The sequence below is a fragment of the Buteo buteo genome, chromosome 23 (assembly GCF_964188355.1).
Source record: "Buteo buteo chromosome 23, bButBut1.hap1.1, whole genome shotgun sequence".
NCBI classification, from domain to species: domain Eukaryota; kingdom Metazoa; phylum Chordata; class Aves; order Accipitriformes; family Accipitridae; genus Buteo; species Buteo buteo.
Genome location: NC_134193.1, coordinates 16,159,288 through 16,182,362, shown reverse-complemented (window position 1 = coordinate 16,182,362; position 23,075 = coordinate 16,159,288). Strand labels below are relative to the sequence as shown.

Below are 23,075 nucleotides of genomic sequence, written 5' to 3'. Positions count from 1 at the left end.
GGCATTTCCTGGCAGTTTGGGGGACTAACAGCTGCTCCATCATGCACTTATAAAATTGAAAGGCAGAAGTAGGGATGGGAAGCTCACCGTGACCATACACATCCAGTGGTTGCAATGGCCGCTACCACCAGTCTAGAGCATTTTACAGGCTTACAACTTTATTCTGAATAGCAAGTACAGCTGGTGTAGATACATGGAGAAAACGGAACTAACAGGGCACCATCGCAATTTGGAATAATAAACCCACAAAATTAGCATGGCCCATGGTCAGCCCTTATATCCATGGCCTACTTCCTGGCCAGGTAAGAATCCCCTTGAGATAGCCCAGACAATAGTGAGGAAGTGAAACCTGACACACTCGGTATCGAAGAGGAAACCAAATCTAATGCTTAAGCACATGGTTACTCCTGTGAGTGAGAGCCAGGCCAGTGTCTCACTGGAACGGAGCTCCCTCATGTTACAGGTGATACCGTGAAAAGCCGAAATCAGGACTTAATAGTCAAAAGACTATTAAGCAGGTATCCTTTATCGCAGCACTGGGCACACAGGGGATTTCTCCTCCTATTGTACGCGCCTGATCAGGTTAATTGCATAGTTTATAAACAGGTTCTATATACATATTCATTAGATTTCTGGGAAAAGTTTTACATATTCATTATCATACGCAAATATCCCTCACACAGGCGTATTTGAGGTCTTTGGTGGTCTTCACGAGTCCTCTGGTGGTCTTCTGTAGTCTTCCTCACTTGTGCACTGTTTGACCCTTCTCGGATGATTCTCCACAGTGTGATCTTCTACATGTTTTGATACATCTTATCCTAAAGAATGCTCGTTAGTGCCTCTATTATCTATGTCTATATTAATGACGCAGTTCTCCAGACGCTGCAGTTTTTTTCTTTGGTATCTTATACATAGCGCAGTGTACAAAACTCTTATCTACTACAGGTCAGCAAATAATTGGGTAAAGAAACAGCAAGACCATTGTGTTCAGAAAAATATCTTGTATCACAGGTAATGCTGAGAGTAAGTCCTAGCACAATTCCCCAGTTGAGGTTGTAAATATTGCAGGAAAGCATTTCAATCCTACACACAGGTTTCCAATAATGAATTAAAAAAGATGGCGAAGAGCATCAGAAGTAAGGCGAGGTTTGGAGCTCCACCAGCTCCCAGCGCAGTCACCCCAGGCCAGGCTCCTCTGTGCTCAGGGAGAGCAGCACCTAGGAGGAGAAACGATGGTGGTATTTAAGTCAGTTTAGCATTTCCAACTGTCCATGTTCTGAAATGCTCAACGCAGTCGTGTTTTCTCCCCAAAAGAGCGGGAGAGCTGCAACGCTTAGATCTTTGCTTTACAAAAAAAACCCCGATTGTTTCAAAATCAGCCTGCTTCAATGCAGGACGGATTACGACAGCAGCTGGCTTCCCAGATTTCCACCCCTGCCGGTTACGAAGAATAGTGACTCGAATTTGAAACTAAAGCGTAATTATTTCTTCTGGCGCCTCTCCACAGACTCGAAAGGCGCGCCCAGCTTGCCCTTAGCAAAGATGGCAGCTGTGCCCGGGAACGCCCCGCTCTGCTCTCAGTAAAGATGACAGCTCACCATCGTCGCCTGTCCTACTTTGAAAAAGATGGCGGCTGGCGGACGTCCCTGTGGCTTCCCTCACTCAAGATGGCGCCCGACGGCTTTCTCTCCCTTTGCCCAGCTGGCAGTCGCCACCATCCCCCGCCCCGCTCTGCCCTCAGCCAACATGGCGCCTGCCCGCCCAACTTCAGCCGCCGCCCGCAGCAAAGATGGCGGCCCCCCTTCAGTTTCCATTCTGCCCGCCTTTAACGCTCCTCCGCGGCGGCTTCGGCGGCTTCACCTCCGTCGACGCAAAGATGGCGGAAGCGATTGCGGCCGTTTGAATTCCAGCGAAGCCGCCAAAGCCGCGCACAAAGGAGCCGGACCCGTGGCCGCCGGCGGGACCCACGGGCCGGCGCCGCTATGGACTCGCTGCCGGGGGAAGACCTGACGCTGCCGGTGGCGTTCGAGGGCAGGTAGGCGGGGGCTGGCCCCACCGCGGGTGCTGGGCTGAGGCGCCGGGCCCGCCGCCCCCCTCCCGTCCCCGCTGCTGCGTGTGGCGGGGCTGGGCCCGCCGGCCCCGAGGGGCTGTCGGGGGGACGGCACCCCCCGGGCCGTCGGCTCCTCAGCGGTGTTCTCCTCCTTCTTCCTCAGCGTCTGCCAGCTGCCAGACGTCTCCCGCGGGGTCCTCCAGCCCGGCCCGCCGGGCGGCGAAGGTAAGGCCGGATCGGGAGCGGGAGCCCCTCTCCCGGGCGGTGCAGGGGGACGGCGGCCAGGCCCCCGCGGCAGCCCGGCTCGGCGCCTCCCTGCCTGGGTTGGGGCGGGGGGCCGAGCCTCTCACCGCGCCGTCCCTGCTGGCGGAGGAGTCCGCCCGCCTCCGCCGGGGACTCGGCGCTTCGTGCGGATCTCGAAAGCTGAGGGAAAAAACCCTCATGCCTGAGGAAAAAAAACCTCATGCCTGAGGAAAAAAGGCAGGAAACGTCTTTAAGGGACGCGGCTTTTTGTAAGCGGTGGCTTTTTAAGACTAGACTCCGCCAGCAGCTGCCACGGTTACTGCTGTCTGCTGCGTTGCCTGCGGTCATGGCTTTGAGTCTTAGGTAAGATGATCAGCGGTTTTGTGGAGCCTGTGCTTAAAATACTTAGAATATTCAGCAAGGCAATGCTGCTGTTTCTTGTTCTGCTGAGTTTTGGGGAAGTTGCATGCTGCGTGTCATCAGGTTTCCAGTTCAGCTCTTCAGAGTTACTTCCTGCCCGAACATCAGATCTAGACTCAGTATCTTAGTTTTTATCTATTCATGCATTAAGAAGCCTTCCTATCTAGTTCCTGTTGAACAGCAGCTGTAATTCAGTACGTTTTTTCTGTATGATGACCGTGTAACTATGTTCATCTTCAGGGTGGGAGACTTGCTTGAAACACTTAACTTTAAATGGCTGAATAGTACTATTTTGAAACCTTCTATCTGTGTTGTTAACTGTTCCGTGCTCTGTTATGTAAATTTGAGGTGTATGTTTTTGATTTCTCTTTATGCGTGCATGTTTCCAGCAACATAACTTGGCTGACTTCATGGTATAGATGGTGTAGGTAAATGAAACTAAGGAAGATCTCTTTTGCTCGTGAAAGGAAGCAAATACAAGAAACATACCTATGCTGCAAAATAATGTTACTGTATTCTGCGTGTGCTCTAGGAAAGCTGTCTTGTGAAATTAATTAGAATGTCAAGATCTGAAAACCACTGGCTGATATTCTTCGGGTTATTTTCAAGACTCCTCTCCATAGTTGCATAACAATTTTGGAAGTACTTTAAATTAAATACTTTCTTTTAGTTAGTGTGAGAGTCAGTTAGTCAGTTTGAGTCCTCAGCTACCTCTTCTTTATATTTAAGATGATGTGAGTGCTGTGTGTTTTATACATCTTGGTTTAAATGGGCCATGTTGGAATTTGGGAGCTTAAGTGAGAGACAACTTACTGGGATCAGAAAGAAATCTAGATACCAACTACTTAGTAGCACTAACACGTAATGTAAACAAGGGGCAAAAAAATGCCTCCCTTGCTTCCCAAAAGGTGTTGTACTTTTATTATGTTTAGATTAAGGTAGGCCTTTGCTGTTTCTAAATTGTAGCCTAGTTTAGAGATTCTGCTGTCTGAACTTCTGTCTTCTTAAATGTCTAGTGTTACCAGATGTGGCAGAAGATACAGTCTCACCAACTAGAGCTCGGACCATGAAGGACTATGAAAATGTAAGCAGATTTTTAATATAAGACTTGGTGACAGCTTTATGGCCAAGATATTTCTAACATGCTGGCTAAAGGTTTTGCTCTCTGGGTCAAGTTCTTAGTTTGTGTCAGTCAGCGCAGTTGATTGAATCTGTTAGAGGTGTGACCAGCTGGCTACCTGTGCTTTGAACCTCCATTTCTTAAGTATTGCTTTCAAAAACAGGCAAAAAATTTGTTGTTGAGACTAGCCAACTGCTGGTCTTGAGTTGCAAAACAAAAATTGGCATGCTCTGCTCAAAAGTTCATGCAATCACCAGAAACATAAGAAATTGATTTGCAAGTCTGCAATTGATTTATTTCAGGAAAGCATCAAGTTTATTTTCATTTAAACTATTACAGGATTTGGCTTTTTAATTCACTGACTGCTGTATAATACTCCTACCTTTATAATTATGTACGAGTGTGCTTGGAATACTTTTGTTGTAAAGGTCTAGTATCATTGTGACAATCCTGTAGATAAAACTGGTTTTGGCACTTACTAGAATATAAAGGAAAACATTAGATTTTTTTTTAAAAATACATTAATTTTATTTGTTGTTTAAATTGAAGAAGCCAATTGTTTATAACTTCTGAATGATGATTTGATTGGGGTATAGCTGTGTTGCATGACAACTCCCCTGTAAAGTTTTAAATTGTTTAACTCAAGTTCTTATGATTGTGTGCTCTGAGATGACTGCTACAGATAAAGGCTGTGGCTTGCTATCTTTAGGATCTGTTCAAGTGTCTGCAGTTTTTAGTGTGCTTCTGTAACGTTGTTATGTTTGAAATGAGTGTTTCTTCTAAACTCTTTCCGTTTCTTGTGGGCTTATATCCCTCTAAGGAGAAAGCTGTGCTCTTTGCTCAGAATTTAAAGCTTGTTTTGGAAAGCCTTGGTGAAGGATGTTTTTTACAGTCTGTATCTACTTCACTTTTTTGTTTTTGTATAGTGGCTGGGGTAGAAAGACACTACCTTGGCATTAGCGTATGCTTAAAATCTTTTACCGTGATATGTGCCAAAGACCTCAGCCTAGAATATAGATTCTGCAAGTGGTTTATTATCTGCAGTGTTCATTTGCACAGGGGAAAAAGTTGTAGAAGGGAGGAAAAATCTGTTGTTTGTTCTGTGTGATGTAGAGGAGAAAGGGTCTCCCCACACATCTTTGGCTTCCCGATATGTACAGACCCTTTGTGTTAAACTGGGCTGTAAAACTTCTCATAGACTTTTATGCATGCCAACAGTAGAATGAAGCTCAAAAATCTATTCAAGTAAAGGAAGAAGAATCCATTAAACACAATTAAACACAGAGGTATTTCTGTAACTTCTGTTTTTGAGTCTTTAAGATTGCTGGTAGCTGGAAGGCTAAACTTGAGAAAGGGAGCATTTACTTTCTTTGTCCTTTTACTATTTACCCAGCATCCAGTAGTAGCTGCGTTTAGATGCGCTTTTGGACTGACATTGTAAAGCTGTTCTTATCCCACTTTAAAACAAATCTGAATTAGCAGGTGAAGTTTCTGGTAGATAAAGTTTGCTGATGACACCAAGCTGTGTGGTGTGGGCAACATGCTGGAGGGAAGGGATGCCATCCAGAGGGACCTTGACAGGCTGGAGAGTTGGGCCCGTGTGAACCTCATGAAGTTCAACAAGACCAAGTGCAAGGTCCTGCACATGGATCGGGGCAAGCCCAAGCACAAGTACAGGCTGGGCGATGAGTGGATTGAGAGCAGCCCTGAGGAGAAGGACCTGGGAGGGTGTTAGTTGACAAGAAGCTCAACATGACCCAGCAACATGTGCTTGCAGCTCCCGTATCCTCGGCCACATCAAAAGAAGCATGACCAGCAGGTTGAGGGAGGCGATTCTCCCCCTCTGCTGTGCTCTCGTGAGACCCCACCTGCAGTACTGCATCCAGATTTGGGGCCCCCAACATAAGAAGGACACGGACCTGTTGGTGCGGGTCCGGAGGAGGGCCACGAAGATGATCAGAGGGCTGGAGCACCTCTCCTGTGAAGACAGGCTGAGAGAGTTGGGGTTGTTCAGCCTGGAGAAGAGAAGGCTCTGGGGAGACCTTATAGCAGCCTGCCAGTACCTAAAGGGGGCCTGCAGGAAAGCTGGGGAGAGGCTTTTTACGAGGGCAGGTAGTGATAGGACAGGGGGTAATGGCTTTAAACGGAAAGAGGGTAGATGTAGATTAGGTATAAGGAAGAAATTCTTTATGATGAGGGTGGTGAGGCCCTGGGAGAGGTTACCCAGAGAGGTTGTGGCTGCCCCATCCCTGGCAGTGTTCAAGGCCAGTTTGGATGGGGCTTTGAGCAACCTGGTCTAGTGGAAGGTGTCCCTGACATGGCAGGGGGGTTGGAACGAGATGATCTTTAAGGTCCCTTCCAGCCCAAACTGTTCTATGATTCTATGAGGTCTCTTGCTCGGAGGTGGTTTGTGTGCATATATATATATTACTGCATGAATTTGCTGATATTTGAGGCTATGTTATTTATACAGGATATGAGAAGGAAGATATGAAAAGAGTAGGTTCCTTGCCTTGCAGATCAGAGAGAACAGGGTGGGTGTAATGACCCTTGAATGGGCTAAAGGGTGGATCCATGCAGAAAAGGTCCTTTAAAGTTTAGACCTGGAGAAAATGCTGAGCTAGATAATATTAGAGATGTAGACTTTTTTAATATTTATGGTGTGTCCCACTTTCTTGCAATATGGGGGGGACCACCTTGTGATAGAAAATGTGATTACATCGGCAAAGTGAAAGGCATCTCTAATTGAGGACCTTGTTATGGCGTATTAGACGTTCATGAATAGAAAGGGTGATTGGTATCAAGTCAGGGAACAAAGCAATAATTTTAGTGTTTTTTTTCTTGTCTCCCCAAACCCACTTAAAGTCTTGCTGTCTTGTCAAATGGCCTCTGCGGGCAAAAACTGTGTTGCACTGTGAAATGCATTTTGCATAAAAGTGGCTCTATGCAGACTTGGAAAGGAGCTAAACCGAGCTGGGCAAGTGGTGTTTGCTACCATGCTGTCTGTGGTGTGGCATATTCTGTGTAGAGTGTATTGCATTGTCCTGGTTTTTCAAGAAGTGTATGCTATTTCTCTTCTTTCATTCCTTTTTTAAATACAGAAATCAAAATGCATAAAGGAATTAAGACCAAGTCTTTAAATGCGTAAGTTGACAGGATTGCCATTAAAATCCCTTTGCAGTGTGAACTTGTTCATATTTTACAGGTTGTCTTTTATTAAAGCAATAACTTTTTAATTTTAGTTTGCCTGAATTAACTTTCCTCTGAGAAACCGAATGTCAGAGACAACATTTGTTTCACTTCTTGGTTTATGATTGTGTAGTCTGTTTTGTTTGCCTTTTGAAAATAGTACCCTTAAGCTCTTTGGTTTAATTCTGTTGCCACTGAAACACAGGTGAGTAGAATTAAGGTATGCTGAGTTCTTTTGAAATTGTTTTTTCCTTTTGACTCAGAAATGTATTGAATGTGCGAAGACTGACAGCTTAAAAAAACCAAACCACTAACCAAATGCTGTAAGGTCTGCTCTCGCTAGTTGAACATAGTACTGAACTTGACAGCAAGACATGCAGGATCTAGCACAGTTCTGCGGCCTTGTTTTCTTTAAGAAATCTTTAATTTCTTTGCTTACTCGGAATAAGGATTTCAGCTTTGAGCAATATTCTGCATTGGGCTCTGACTTGAATTGAAATACAAAGTTGCATTGTTTTCATGCTTACATCTATTTGAATATTCCAAAATAGTCATTCCAGTTACTCAACATACCCCATGATACTCATGAGGTATCATGCTTTAAGGAGTTAAAACTTGCATAGCTCAAGTTTTTATCCACTACTGTTCGTGATCATCCAGTTGGAATTGCAGGGAAACAAAGAAAAATTTATGTATTGCTACTGTTTATAAAGACAGGCTTCTTTAGGATGTGCGAATGGGCCACAAAGTTTATGTAGTCAAGCATATTTTTAGTTGCTTGGGTGATACTTGTGTGAATAACGACAAGGCATCTTGCTGGGCAAAGATTATTAAACTGAAGAATTGTTTGCAGATGCAGGTTCTGAGTAAAGTTACAGAAAATAATCTTAGGTTTCACAAGCCAAATATTTTTAAGAATTGTATTGCTAATAATTTTTACAAGTGGTACTATACTGTTCTGGAAGTGCCTACATAAATATTTTATTAGTAGCTCTGTAACATATTAGATTTCCTTTTGCTGAAAGCATCTGGCAGGGGACACAAGTCTTACTTGAATGAATGTTTTATGCTTAGTATCTTTAAAAAAAAAGTAGAGGGAGACTCCTTTCTTTAATGAAACCATCAATTGTGTTATTGCTTCTACTAGGAAGGTGAAAAATCATAAGCAATTTTTTCCCAAAGAATTGCACTATGAAATATGGGATGGGATAAAGGTTTTATTGGTGTTCGATTCAGCTCACATGCCTTGTGTGCTTGTGGCTTTTCTTCCCATGAATAAGGCTACCATCCCAAGCTTTTGCTAAGCAAGTACTTTTGTTTCAACATGACATCTTATATTTTGTTCCAAATTCTATTTTATAGAAGAAAGAACTACTTAATATTTCTAGATTTAAAAAACTCTCTTGGATTCTTTTTGTGTTAAGTCAGACAATGTTTTAGTACTTAAAGAAGGAATAGTATAGAGCACTGTTTGCACAAAAGCATGTATTATATTTTTTAACAATACTATTTTATAATTGTTATTTGCTTAAGTGCTAGTGTCTCAGAGTTTTGCAGGGCTAAAAATAAACACAAGCTAAATGATAACATCTTACACAAACACACAAAGTTTCTGTGTGTGCCAATGTGCCTATATATCTTAAAACCAAAACGGAACTGAAAAACAAACCCCAAAACATTCAGAAGGGGTAGGCTGGAGTGTGATTTCTTGTTCAGGTTGGGAATGGAGGTGGGGAAAAGAAATGTTATGGCTGGGATGGGATGTTCTGTGATGGGTGCTGAAGCTATAGAAGACAGAAACCTGTTGAAGGACTTGGAGTGTTTGCAGCTCCCTGTGTGACACTATTTTGGAGGGAAGGATGTTCATTTTGACTGGGGTGTCATATGCTGTTATTAACACCTTCACAATTTGAACGTGTGTCTGTATATCACCAACACATATGTACACATTTAACTATGTCCAGTGGGTTGAATTTTAATCTCGCACTGTGGAGAGCAAAACCAAATGATAGTAGTTTTCACTCTTTATTTTACTTGGTTTGAAACACATGATGTAATTTGCTCATTTTCTTTCCTATTTCATAGCAAATCACTGATCTGAAAAAAGAGAACTTCAACCTGAAGCTTCGTATATACTTTCTGGAGGAGCGAATGCAGCAGAAGTTTGATGGTCCCACTGAAGAAATATACAAAATTGTATGCATTTAGAATAATTTAGTAGAACTATATCTCTTTCTGAAGAGTTTGTTTTGTGGGGAGGTTACCTGTTTTACTGAACTTTTGAGTCTTTTTTTTGTTGTTGGAAATTTTGGCATGATAACTTTATTTTATTCTGGCCTAATCCTTTTCAGTAATAACTAAGTTAAAATGACCATTGTAAGGTGTGGAAAAATTAGTTTCAAATGCATGAGTGTCCTTACTTATGGGACAGACTAAGAGATGTTTTGTTTCCAATAAGTGGTTATGAATCTTCAGTAGTTGTGCTACTGAAATCATATACTGAATGGGTAATAGAAGCAGCAACATGCTTCTCCTGAATTTGGCATGTAGTTATTCTGCTTTCTACTATCAGGCAGTTCAGTTCACCCCTCTATTCTTTCCTGGGTTTATCACGTCAGTACAGCTACTTGGAGGTTGTTTGGGCACTCCAGCTCAAAGTTGCTTCCTTTGAAGCATGTAGATAAAGTTATATTAGGATTGTGTATAGTTTCTAGTTTTATTGCTCTAAATTGAAAGAATGCGTATTTGTACAGGATTCAGGAAATCTGTTTGATTCCTGTGTCATTTTGTAGAAGAAACTGATATCTTGTTAAGTTGGAAGAAGGATTTAAGTCAAGTGGTGTGTCTTGCATCCTCATTATTTTAGGTTTGCAGATGATAGGAAACATTTCTTATGCCCTTTGGTGGTGCCTGTGTTCAAGAAGGGCATTTTGGTAATGCAATAGCATGTTATTTATAACAGATGTTTGCATCAGGTCTCTTTCCTGTAATAGGATGGAAACTTAAGTCTGTCTTGATGCTTGTCACAGTATTTAAGTGCATAAATTGATGTTTAGCTAAGTCATGGTTTCAACTGAATATTGCTGATTGGAATTCTGTCCTGGTCTTCTACGCTGGTGTCTGTCTTGTAGTTGCTAATGTATTGAAATAGTATGTCAGCTTGCAGGCAAAGTAGTTCTTTGTACAATGTGTGCTTATGTCATGTAGTTTTCTCAGGCTGCAATGAAATAATTCAAAGATTATTAAAAACATTGATAGTTGATACAATCAGGTTTTTAAAAGAAAACAAAAAGAAAATACCTCATAACTCAAAGAAAAACCATGCATGGAAGCCCTAGAAACTCCCAAGTTGATCTGCAGTACTCCCCGTTATAGTAGTTAAGTGTGTGTAGGGGATTTGTATTGCTTGAATACAATGGTCCTAAATGCTTTTTGAGATTTTGGAAAGTCTTGAACCTTGCAAAATATGTCCTTTAAAAGCTAAATGTCTCTAGGCTATTCTTAGCCCAATGACACTTTATATTTGCTGGTCCAAGCAAAAAGTAATCTACACGTTGCCAATAACTTTTGGGTAGTGTGACCTCTGAATTATTTCCAGACACTTTCATTCTTTTGTCCTAGAACATTGAGCTAAAAGTTGAGATAGAAAGTCTGAAGCGTGATCTGCAGGAGAGAGAGAAACTACTCATCAAAGCCTCGTAAGTACCAGTATATTTCTTGATGTCTGTTACTTAGGATTTCCAAGATCTTGCTTCTATTTGTTTTTTTTTCCTAATGTTTTAGGAATATGAGAATCCCAAAGTAGAATTTTAAGGGCACTTATATAGAAATTGCCTCATTCGTTACAGAAATTACATGTGTGAATTCTTAAATGCACAATGGTGTTAATGTAGTTACACCGGATGGTGCAACTTTGATATTATCCTTCATTCTGCTGTATTTTTCAGATAAATAAATGACTCCCTATTTGGGAGTGGCTTAGCATTCCTGTTGTAGAAGTTAAGCTAAGAGCTTAATTGTCTCAACAGGTGAAGAGGTGGACTTTTTTTTTTTTTACAGCACTGGATTGAGAAGATATTACACAAAACACTTCTCAGTAAGGCTGAGAAAACAGAACTAATCTAGAATGAATCTTCTGGTTTTTAATGATACAAAAATTAATACACTTAAAATTCTTGCTTTTCTGTTAGAACCTGTTTTATGAATAAATATTACTTATTTAAAAATTACATAGTGCTACATTGTCTTATGGCATGGGCAAGGTGGAATATGCTTTGGGGAGGGAATGGATGACCGTAGGGCTGACAATAGTCTGTTAAACTTCTTCCTTCTAGATGTCTGGTTCAAAACTAATCCAGGCTGGCAATGACTGACAGCTACTGACTGCTACATGAGCCTCAGTTTCAATGGAATTTTCTTTGTGTGGCCTACCTCACATGGCATTGAATTGTTACCAATTAGCCTTTTTTCAGTAGTTCAAAGAGGCCCAGTTTCAAGTAGATCCTGAGGACCAGATTAATTTTTTGTTTGTTCTCTCCAGGTAGCTGTCAAGGGGTATTGCTGGGCTTTGAATGGAACCTTGCACAAGCTCATAGTAGGAAGGAAAATTTGGAAGCTTTAAAAATGTGAAGGAAATATTACACATTTTCATCACACATAAAGTCCTTGCTTATCCACTGTGACAAGGCTTGTGTGTGGAACTCTCAGATTATACCACCAAAATTGCTATATAGTGTGTAGAAGTTTGTATTTAAAAGTGACAAGCAGGCACAGATAAAGTGGAAAATACTTGCTTGTGCGTAGTCTATCAGCCGCTCGCACTTTAAATGTTTTCCACTTTGATATGCAATGGGATTTCTATCTATATTATGGTGTTTCAGTAAAGCAGTTGAAAGCTTGGCCCAGGGCGGTGATGCTGAAATGCAGCGTGTGAAAGAAGAGGCACAAAACAAGATGCAAGAAATGGAAGAAAACCTGACTAGCAGAATAAAGTTTCTGGAAGAGGTGAGTGGCTGAAACTGAAGGAATAGTTAGAAATCAGTACTGTTTTTGTACTATTGTCTGAGATTTGATACTGTGATCTACCTATATTTTCAAAATCATTCCAGCTTTCCTGGAAAAATAGCCAGTTCAAAACCAGAAAAAAAAAAAGCGCAAAATACTCCCCCCCCCCCCCCCCCCCAAACCAACAAAAAAAACCCCAAACCCCAAACAAAAAACCCAAGCAAACCCAAATCCCAAAACCCCAACCAATGAAAGGGAAGGTGATTTTAGCTGCTCTTGAAATGTCAAATATGATGATAGCAGTTCTTCAGGAAATTCATACCTGTTGGTGGTATTTAGGTACTTCCAGCACAAAGCTTTGATTCCTGAATTCCAGTGTGAGGAGGCTATGTTTTCAGAACCTGCAGTCTCTGTGCAGAGGAAGAGGGGCTGGATTTTGAAAACTTTTACTAATAAGGTCTAGGCTTCATAAATAGCCGAAACCACTCTGTAAGCACTCCTGTCATTTCCTGTCTTTATGTGGGCCCTCAGTATTGCAGAGATTCTGTGGCTTTCTGTGTCTCCACTCTTGTGTGTTCATCATAGGTTGAGAGAGGCCACCTACTTATGGCAGCTTCTGGGTAGGTGAACCAGTGGTCGCTCCCCCATGTTCTGCCTGCATGCCTTACACTCTGTTGTTAGATTGACCTTTATCTGCCAAATATTGTTGGCTTCTGCTGTCACTGTATCACCTTTTTGTGTAACATTCTCCTGTTCCACAGGGTTATTCTTAACAGTGTCTTTTTTAATTCCTTGCTGTCTGTGGTTGAGACAGTTTATTCCTGTATTTATTGCTGAGCCATTGTTTATACCTTTACAGGGGAATTGCTTCACGTTTTCATCATTTTGTAGTGTAAAGGCAAAAAAAAAAATTTCTTTGTATGAATAACATGCTTCCTCAGAAGAAAGGAGAAGTTCAGCTTCTTGTAAAGAACAAATTTGGTATTGAATGGTCTGTGCTGGAAATGTTTGTGTCAAGTTCTAGAAATATATAAGCTCATGATTGTTTTGCATCATTGACTGTATACACTTATCTGGAGGTTTGGGATTTTGCAGCTGTGTTTGTGAGGGGGATAGATGTCTGGTGCTTTTTCTGTAAGTAAATAGAAGTAGCACAAGTGGATATATTCCAGTATTTGCTTTCCCATCCCTAAAGACTGAATTGGTCATGAAAGGTATTGGTATCAGTCTCCTGGTGGTATTTTCTATCAGGATGATTTAGCAACATTCATAAAGCAGTGAGCTCCTTCGAGGAGGAGGAGGGGGGAATCTCCATGAACTTTTTTTCAGTTTAGTGGAATTGGGATTTCTCAAAGCATTCTTTGTACTATTGGATAGGTAGAGAAGTTCCTAAATTATTTATTCTGTACCAAAACAGCCAGTCAGACTGGTGTTTCCCAGATCTGACAGGTAGAAGGGCAAATATTTTAATCTCATGCTGATGTAGTATTTTCTGTGAAGGGCAAATATTTTAATCTCATGCTGATATAGTATTTTCTGTAGCCTGAAGATAGCGTTGGCCTCTGACATTAATTTTATTACGCTTACGAATGTAAACGCTGCTGAGTAGTATTAGTCACTTGTTTACGTAGCACCATATAATTATGTAGATCCAGGTAACGCTAACAAAGATTAATTTCCTTCAGAGTTTTTGATTGAAAGATGAATGCTGGCAGAATAGCTTTTAAGGTGAGGGGTTGAGTGGTGAAGTCTAGTGGTGAAGGACCTTTTCCTCACCCTCCCCCAAAGAGATACGCTTTTTAGTATAGACTTAGAGAGGGGAATTACTTGTTAGGCTGCAAGGAGGCTTTTATTTCATAGAAAGCAAATTCAGTGAGCACAGGAGGGCAGCTTACAATATAAAAATGAAGATCTGAAACAAATTTCATGTCGTGTATGACAGTGTGTTGTTTTGGTGTTCCCCGTCTCCGTGAGTTGGGTCACCTAGAGGAAGTTGACTGGAATCTCTGGGTGTTATCTCTGTTTCCATTACTGTTCAAGAGAAAAATGTCTGGTTCGTACTTTATCAATTCTTGCAAAATATTATAAATGATGTTGGGAGGAGTTCCAATTAGCTACAGCGAGCCTGTGAATATTAATTTAATCTCTGATTGAATAAAACCCCCCTTCTTTAACCTCTTTAATTTAAGTGTAGCTATTCATTATGATAGTGGGAGGACAGTGAGACAAAGCCAAATTATAATAGCTAAATCTAAAGCCATAGCAGAGGGACACTTTTTTTCCAGTTCTGCTATCAGTGAGGGTATTTGTTTTATTTCTTTGAGACAAACTTCCCTTCTTTATGTACCACAGAAAGTGGAAATGCAGACACAGAGTTCAGAAGTATTTGCGAAGCGCTTGAAGTACTTGGTAAAAGTTGCTAAATTAAACATACCAACATATGTTTGGTGGAAGAAACTTAAATATGTAAGAAGTTTTGTGAGCATTTTGTTCTTATAGGCATCAGGATTGTGTGTCTTAATTACAGAATCTTAAAGCTGCCCAAGAAGATGTGGAAAAAGCCATTGCGATCACGGAGAAGGAGAAAGCTCTGAGAATAGCTGCTGAGCAGAAACTTTCTTCAATTATGAATGCCCCTGCAAAGGATGTGGGTATGATTACAGGAGCTGAGAAGGACAGGTCAGAACTCTTGCCGGTGATGTTTTTAACTACTGGAATTCTTTATTGTTAAAGTGTGAAGAGTTGACATGGATGTGGGTTTTAATAGTTTGATCCTACCCTCATACATGAGTGAGTGTTACTGGCCATCTTATCTATTCAGCTATTAAATGAATAGCAACACAACAACTAGTTTACATGCTGCATGATAGCAAAATCATATTTAAAAGTTGTCTGAAAGTGTAAAAGGACCAGTATGCATGTGACATGAGCATGTCCTACTTTAAAGCGTCTTTGTAACTGTGCTGACTTACCTTCTGCTTGCTGCTTTCTTGAACCATTGCTGAATAGAACTTGACTCTACCATTTGTGTTCTCTTGCTGCTTTCATGGTGTTTATGTACTCTTTAGTCCCAGTGATGTATCTGTTGAGGTTGGTAAATATAATGGAAAGAGAAACATAGTGTGTTTCAGCTTCATGGTTTTGATTGATTGTGCTTTGCAAAGCACTGACTTTGCTTTGTTTGGCAGGTAGTTGGAAGAGTGTGTGAGTTGTTCAATAACTTTAGGTGGGGAAAATGTATAAACTCAAATCTCAATAGTTTGCAGGATTTTTATTTTTTTAGGTATGTAGGGTAAAACACATGCCTGGCAAGCCTTCCAGTAAAGCTTAGTTAGTTTGAGGATGTGAGCCCAGAGTGAAGATCAAAAGACTGTTATGATTCCTTATACTTTGGAGTATCCTTTCCTGTCCGTTTGTGACTGAACCCTGCAGGTAACTGCTCTGTGAGTAACTGCGTAATTGGTCTACCCTGGTAACAGAAAGTTATGTTGGCCTGAGGCTTTCATTTCATAGGTTTTATATTACAGTAGGACCAAAGCAAGGTTTGCAGTGTTTTCCAGACAGTTTTTGTAAAAGCATACAGATTGAAAACTGCAAATCTGAAATCTACAGTGGCATAAAAATTATACAATGGTAATTATAACCTGGCTCTCAAGTTATCTCCTTCCTTTACCCTTTCTCTTTCCTGTCTTCCTCTTTCTGCTAGTCATCTGTGTGAACACAGATGCTCTCCTGAGTGACTTGAGCTGGGAAGGAGTTATAAAACCAGTCCCTTTCAGAGGTGCTTTAGTTGCCAGCTCTATAACTTGTGCGAAAACAGGGCTTAAAGCGTGGAAACAAATTGTCAGGATTGGATCACTACAGTGGAGTGAAGGCTGTGTGGAGTATGACAAAGAATGTCTGGTGTGTGTCCCCCTCCCCCAGCCCTGTGATCTAGTGTTAGCAGGATCTTCTACAATTACATGCTGGTAGATCGGTGTAAGTAGTCACAGAACCACAAAAACATAGCACTAATGGAAGAAGAGAATATTTGACTTCTTGAAGTGAATCAAATATTAATGTGCAATGCTTTAAACTTGTGTGGGAGTAGCAAGCACATCTGGAATTCATATTCTGTTAAAAAGATACTTTCACCATCTAGGCTACAAAATACTAAGAGCATCACAACTGGCATCTTAAAAAAACCCCAAACTTTCTGGCATATAACCCTTAAGTCTGTCAGAAAACTCAAGCTTTGTTGTTTTTAGCAGTTGGAATACTGAAGTGTCAAGATGTGTATTGACCAAAGAAGGTAGCGCTGACCTAACTTTTTGTTGTGCTTATGTGAAATGATAACCAGCTTAGGTATAAGTATAAATGAAACTAGATGCTTGAGGGACACTTAGTGATGGCACATATGGATACGGTGTTGTATGTGCTAAGAAGTGAAATAGATTGATAAGCTTTTTGTGTGTGCTGTAAAGGACAATGTGACTAAAATATTGAAGTTTAAGTGTTGACACTTGAAATGGTACTGGAGGAAAGTAAGAATGAGCGCTTTGCAGATAGCTCAACTCTGTTGCTTGCTTGAAAGGTACGGCACCTTTTCTGGTTTCTCTGGTGGGAGAAGGGGTTGCGAAACTGCTGCCCTATGTTTTACACGTATTGTCTGGAATCTTCACCTAGGAAAGTTGTCTACAAGATTTATTGCAATGGCTGGAGAATTGGTGGTAGATGATGCAAGTTTAATATTAAAATCTTATTATTTTAGACTTATAGAGCAACTGAATCTGTCATTGAAAAGTAAAGAAGCTATAATTCAACACCTTGAAGAGGAAAAGTCTCAAAGTGGATCTTATGATGGGAACTTATCAGCAGAAAAAATCAGAGAACTTACCATTGCTTTGAGGCATGAAAAAGATAGTGAGATAGAGGTGAGGAAACTGACTGAACAGTTATATGTTATAAATCTCATGTGGTATAGGATTTTAAAGGATTTGTGCATGACGTTATGTGAGTGACTTCAGCCAATTTTTTAAATTATTATTCTCCACAGTTATTCCCTCCCTCCCTTCTCCATTTCTTTAACGTTCATTGGTTATATTGTGGTTTGGTGGTCAATATTCATCCTTGTTATCCATGCTTACCATTCACTCAATGAGTGGTCATGTTTCCCATTGATTTTATGCCTGTGTTATAGGTACTGTGCAATTGCTTTATAGAAGTTTATATAAAAAAATGTTGGATGTTAATAGATCCCTCAATAGCTGACATAACTTCTATAGAAGTTAAGAATGTGACTGGAGAGTTTATTTTTGGGAGCTATCTCTACTGTTATGGTCTGGAGAAAAAGCTGTGGTAAGGGAGGCAGGCATAAAAAAAAATCTCTTGAAATAAAGTGGAAGTCTAGCCTTTAGCTTACAAAAGGTGCTAGGAGTCAGTCTTTTATTTCACCTGGCTCTTAAACAGAAAGATAGATATCCTGAAACCTGCAATGTGGAAACAGGTCTTTAAAGCATGTTGTCTTCCCACCCACCCCACCCCTTAAATTAAAGCTGGCAGAATTAAGAAAAGTAATCATGGAGGCTGTCATGCTTCTTCGAAATTTTCTTCCCTTTTGTTCTGGAACTTAATATTGATCAGTACCTATACACTTTTTTGTTTATGTCAAGAATAGACAAGAGAACCTTCTACAATTGGACTGATTAGTGGAATTAAAAGTTTTCAGTTCTGGGTCTTCTTGCAATTAAATCAATATGTGTCAGGAAGAACTACCCTGGTTTCACAAGAGTATTTGTGTGTCAAGGTGAAAATAGGGTCATCTTTAATCATTTCATAGGAGGTGGATAGACTGTATGATCATTTTGGGATGCAGAAATGGAGAAAAAAATCTGATTAATACCTTTGCACAACTCTGTTTTTATATATGGTTACTTTTTAAAAAAAAAAAATATTTCTGTGTCCTCCCTAAGGAAAAGTGCTAATTAAAATCTCCCTTGATAAAAGCATCTTTCTGACATAGATAAATGTCACATAAAAATGCATTTTTATTAACTCAGCGAGTACAGTTGTCCTGTCTCATGGAAGAACATGTTGTGTGGTTTTTTTGGTATGTATTTTTGTTTTGTTTTTTGCTTAATTGGGACAGGCTCATACTGTGCCCTGGTAGATTTGTAGACTTCAAGGAAGCAACTGATTCAATATTTTCCTACCAAAAGGTGTATACTAAGTTGTTTTTCATTTTGGGTTACCTCCCCCCCCCCCCCTTCCCACGCCCAAGGTTTTTAAGCTCATTTTGCTTCATTTTAATGCTTAATGAGTTACATTTGTATTTAGAATGAATTATTTAGTTCACTGTAACAACTGTTCTGTTCTTATAGGCTATTAGAATGGAGCTTAAAAATGAAAGAAATTCCTTTGAAAAAAAAATTCAGGTAAGTTCTGGTTTTGTTTCTGTTTCTTCGACCACTTACAGTGCATGTTGGCATCTCTTCTGTTATGCAATCATAGACGCAGAGGCCTCGACTTGAAAGGAAGCAAAGCAAGTCCTCTGGTAAATTCTCTTTTATGTTAGACGACAGGAAGGCTCACCTTGTTTTTGAAGCAATTTTCAGTAAAGCTGATAGACACACTCATCAAATATTGAAGCTGATACTCATGGCCAGCCCATGAGATTAGGCTTCTTGTACTATATTCCAGGCACATCTTTAAGATGATGACTTGCCTCTTGGGACTATATTTTATGTTAGTAATCTGAGTAATAAGATATAAGAACTCTGAGAGAATGTACTTATTAATGTGCAGTTATAGTATCTCTTAGTGGGAAGTTAATGCAACTTTCACATAATCTAATTTAGTCACTTCAAGAAGAGCTACAAGAGAGAGAAAATGAGCTTGCTGTAGAAAAGAAGAATGGTTTGAAAAGGGATAAAACCATTCAAGGGCTAACTGTTGCATTAAAAGCAAAGGAGAAAGAGGTATGATGATTATGATCTTACTGGTTTGTTGAACTATCATTGGGAGGAAAATGTGTGCATTGTGTATGTGGCAAGGGTTGACTGATCTCACAGTAAGCATTAGGAGGCTTCTAGTGGGTCCTTAATCACTGCTGTTATATCTGTAAGCAGTTCTGTTTATCTAGAGTTTTGGGTCTTGGACTGGAGGAGAGAGGAAAAAGGGACTTAACTGATACTTTCTCCCTTAAGAACTGTTTTCAGTTACACAGTGATTTTTATCAGCTCTGAGCACCACTTAAAAGGTACGAGAAGCATTTTATGTTGTTAAGTGGAGCTGTCATAAAGACAGCTAAAATAGGAGAGGTCAACGTCAGCTGAAATTCAGATTTTGTGGACGAATGTGAAATACTGAACTTGAGTGATAGGCAATCTAGTGAGTGTTGTATAAGAACAAGAATTTCTTTATGCAAGATTTATTATGATGTATTTGGTGTTTTTGTTCTTTAAAGTATTTGTTTTGTGTAGTTGGATGAATGGATAATGAGATGGGATAGCTATTACTGAATCACCATCCCTTGGAAATAACTCTTTCTACATAGTATTCATTTTACTTTACTTAAAGAATGAGGAGCTTGGTTCTGAAATTGAAGATTTAAATGCTTCATTGGCTAAGGCAAGAGAGGCAACTCACAAAGCACACATCCAAAAATTCAAGGTAAGAAGCAAGCAGTTAATGTGGCTTCCCCATCCCTGCTCCTTCCTTCTCCATAATTCCACACAGCGAGTAGTGCTTTGTATCTTTGAAAGCAGAGGAATGCAAATTAATTTAAAATGTTGTTTGAAGTGTTTAATTTTTCTTACTTTGAAAAAAGTTTCCCAAATGAAATTATTTAAATGATAGTGTTAAAATGTCAGATTACTTATCTTGTTTCTTGAGGTTTTTTCCTTCTATAACAACTGAGAATTAAGGGAAACGTGTAAAAGCAAAATGAGTTAAAAATAAAGACACAACTAGTTGCGGAGCTGAGATGATATTGAGCTTTCTTTGTTGACCCAAGAATGTTTTGGTTTTTCTTCCAAAAGTATGGTAACAACACATTCTTCATGTTAGCAGAGTTGAACTGGGTATGAGACACTAGTTTGGATTTATTTATAATAAATGTGAAACCACTGTTTATAACATAGTGGAGTGTTGTTTGTGAAAATGTGATTTAGTAATGCTTTCATGTGTGTGGAGGAGAAGAGACTTTATGATGATAATTTATGCATTATATAGGTCTTAAAATATAAAATGGGAGAAAGTAAGAATTTGATATTAAAATAGACAACATAATGTCTCTTATAATGTTTTCAAACTCATCTAAAAATAAGTCTGATAAAACTAACTAATACTGATCAGAGGCAGTGATGAATATTCCATTATGGTGTTTGTTCATCTGCTTGGTCTCTTAGCTCAGCAGGAATGGAAGAGGTTGATGCGCTTGCCTCCGAAGTACACATGCTCAAAGCTTTTGTGACTGACTGTACTGTTTTTTGATTTCAGAGTCTAATGGAGTAGTAATGTTTAGTTCTTGCAGAGTACCTCCATTTCTTCAAAAGCCATTTATTTTACTGAAGCCCCAATTTTAAGTGTGCTCTGTTGAGAAAAGTATATCCTGTTTATTCTTCAGGTCATTTTGGCCTGTGTGTGAATCTATAGCTTATGTTTGCTTTTACATACCATGGGAGTCCTGCTCTGAAATATTATTACTCTGATTTTAACCCTTTCATTTTTATGAGAACTTGATTATTTTTGAAAAGTTCTAGGTTTAAAAAGTGTACAACTAATCCCTCCTGTCCACAGAATCCATATTGCATGGTGGGTGACAGAGCAAGCCTTTCTCCTCATTATTCTGCTACTTAGCTACAAACTTGAGTTGAAGGCAGTTCTCTGTGAGTAGATCATGCTGCATAGCCCACTACTCCTGTCATCTGTGTTGTGAACTTTGAGGCCAGTTGTAACAGTATGTGATGGGGAAGAACATGAATCAGACTTGCTACTTCATATAAAAAAATATGCTTATGACTTGGTAACTACTTGACCTAGTCTGGATTCAGACTGACCCAAAAGTAGAAAGCTTTATGTAATAAGAGCTTTGGGAACCAATAATAATATGATTTAGTTTGCACTGTGGAGTCCTTTGCAGGTCAACCATTATCTAGTTCTTAGATAACTAAGACTTTGTTATCCTGCGCTGGATGCAATTGAAAGCTGTTAAATTAGTTGAGAAAATTTTCAGTGTAACGGTTTCCCTGTTGTGTGAGTAACTGTCACTTCACTGTATTTTTTGCATCACAATTTTGAAGTACTGGAAAGAGGTGCAGGGGAGTTGGTTTGGACGGAACAGGGGTAAAGACTTCAAGTCTCCACAAAATACCCTTATAGACCTTGAATATTGCTTTATGTTTCAGGGTGCTGAGGATTATCAAGCTCTCTTGATGGAAAAAGAGACCCTCTTAGCAGAGCTGCGTTCAGAAAACCTTACAAAGGATGCTGAGAATCGTAAACTACAAAGGAGGATTAAAAGGACCGATCAAGAGCTAAATGATTTGAATTTAGAAAGAGAGAAAATGGAGAAGGAGCTGGATGAAGCACAACTACAGAAGAGCAGAAGTGACAAAACCATTAATGTTATTATCACTTTTTTCCTTTATTTCATACAGTTTAAAAATAATTTAGCACTTCTAGCATGTCCTTTTCTAACAAATTTAGTTCTTTAATTTGAATAATTTTTGGAAAGGTAAATGCATTTGCCTAAAGCCAGTGTTCAAAAGAATGTGGCCAAGAAGATTGAGGAAAATTCTGGCACATAGTCTGCACAGAAAAATATTTTAAAATAAATAGAATTTTGATAGTCTTGGGTCCTAGGAAAAATCATTAGCCTTTGTAAGTGGTAAATGGTTACTCTTGGTTTCAGTTTTTCTAATGGGAGGACCTGAACATGCATGACTGTACTTTTTATATTTCTGCTGTATTTGTCTTGTTACATGTCTATACGTTATCTAAATTACACTACTTTTAAATTTAACTTTCTTTTAAATTCTAATGCAGAACAGGAGTAAGTAGCCAGTTGTTGCAACTTTAAGCCAAACTTCCGCTTGCTTTTTGCTATCATAGCAGGGTCACTGTAAAGGCTGTATACTTAATAATTTCTGCTTGTAAAATTCCCAAAGCACAGGATTAGTTGATGACAATGTAACATAAAAATGATGTGCTGTATCTGTTCATTAATTTTGTTGCTTCATATTCTGTTTAGGGTTTTTTACCTTGCTGTAGGCGTTTAGATAAGCACTTCTGCTTCCAGCATGCACAGCTCATGCAACAAACTGAATGATCCTGTTTCTTCTTTTCTCCTTTGAAAAAAGGATGCACCTTCTGCTGAGTGTTTGACATAAAATGTACTTTTCACCTGTATGACTCGTCAGATGGATTTTTCTAAAGTCTTCTTACCATTGCTTCCATTAGGGGAGCATTTACATAAAGAGTAGAGTTCTGCCTGCATGCAAAGTCTGTTCCTCTTCAGTTAGGGATTAATCTCCTGCTATATTAAATTACATAAAAGATTAAATGAGCTTGTCTGTATTCAGTGGATGTTTTGGTTCAATTATTAAATAAGGATCTTAATAAAGCAGGTATATGTGGAAATTGCTGTTCCTGCAATATCACTTAAAACCAGTAGAGGGTTCTCTTTACCTACAAACAAATAAGTTGTTCTCCCCCATCTCCTGCCCCCAATTTAACTTGCATTTTTGGTTGATTGTCAACTGTGGTTAGGCTGCTGTCACAAAGTCTCTATCTTTGGTGTGCTTTGAAACTTCTTCAGGGTGTTGAGGTTAAGGAGAGAAAGAACAGATTGCTTCTGTCAGTAAAACAGCCACAAAGAACATATTTTATTGATTTAAAGTATTTTATATTTAACTGTCTTCTCTATTCAGAACTTTTTTCATCTTTCAGGGGAGCTACAATATAACTCTGTATAGGAAAGACAGGAAAAACAGGACTGAGTAGGGAGTTGCCAGGCGATTCAAAGTTACTTGTATTACAGAAGCCTATTTGACTCGTTATGCTCAAGTT

The 23,075-nt window shown here is 39.6% G+C and overlaps 1 protein-coding gene across 5 annotated transcripts in view; it reads left to right on the top strand.

Moving 5' to 3' along the window:
- Positions 1–1,861: 1,861 nt before the first annotated feature.
- CDK5RAP2 (CDK5 regulatory subunit associated protein 2) overlaps positions 1,862–23,075 on the top strand; it is an 83,972-nt gene continuing 62,758 nt past the window's right edge. Inside the window, exons 1-12 of one of the 5 annotated variants that reach the window (XM_075056100.1) lie at positions 1,862–2,035; positions 2,214–2,275; positions 3,730–3,797; positions 9,108–9,218; positions 10,644–10,720; positions 11,903–12,026; positions 14,554–14,705; positions 16,777–16,939; positions 18,386–18,439; positions 18,863–18,982; positions 19,584–19,676; positions 21,413–21,631. In XM_075056100.1, coding sequence (XP_074912201.1) covers positions 1,983–2,035; positions 2,214–2,275; positions 3,730–3,797; positions 9,108–9,218; positions 10,644–10,720; positions 11,903–12,026; positions 14,554–14,705; positions 16,777–16,939; positions 18,386–18,439; positions 18,863–18,982; positions 19,584–19,676; positions 21,413–21,631 — 1,296 coding nt within the window. In that variant the 5' untranslated portion in view covers positions 1,862–1,982. Of the gene's footprint in view, positions 2,036–2,213; positions 2,276–2,468; positions 2,657–3,729; positions 3,798–9,107; positions 9,219–10,643; positions 10,721–11,902; positions 12,027–14,553; positions 14,706–16,776; positions 16,940–18,385; positions 18,440–18,862; positions 18,983–19,583; positions 19,677–20,804; positions 20,894–21,412; positions 21,632–23,075 lie in introns of those variants that run through there. The other 4 variants (XM_075056101.1, XM_075056103.1, XM_075056102.1 and 1 more) reach the window with 4 other exon arrangements.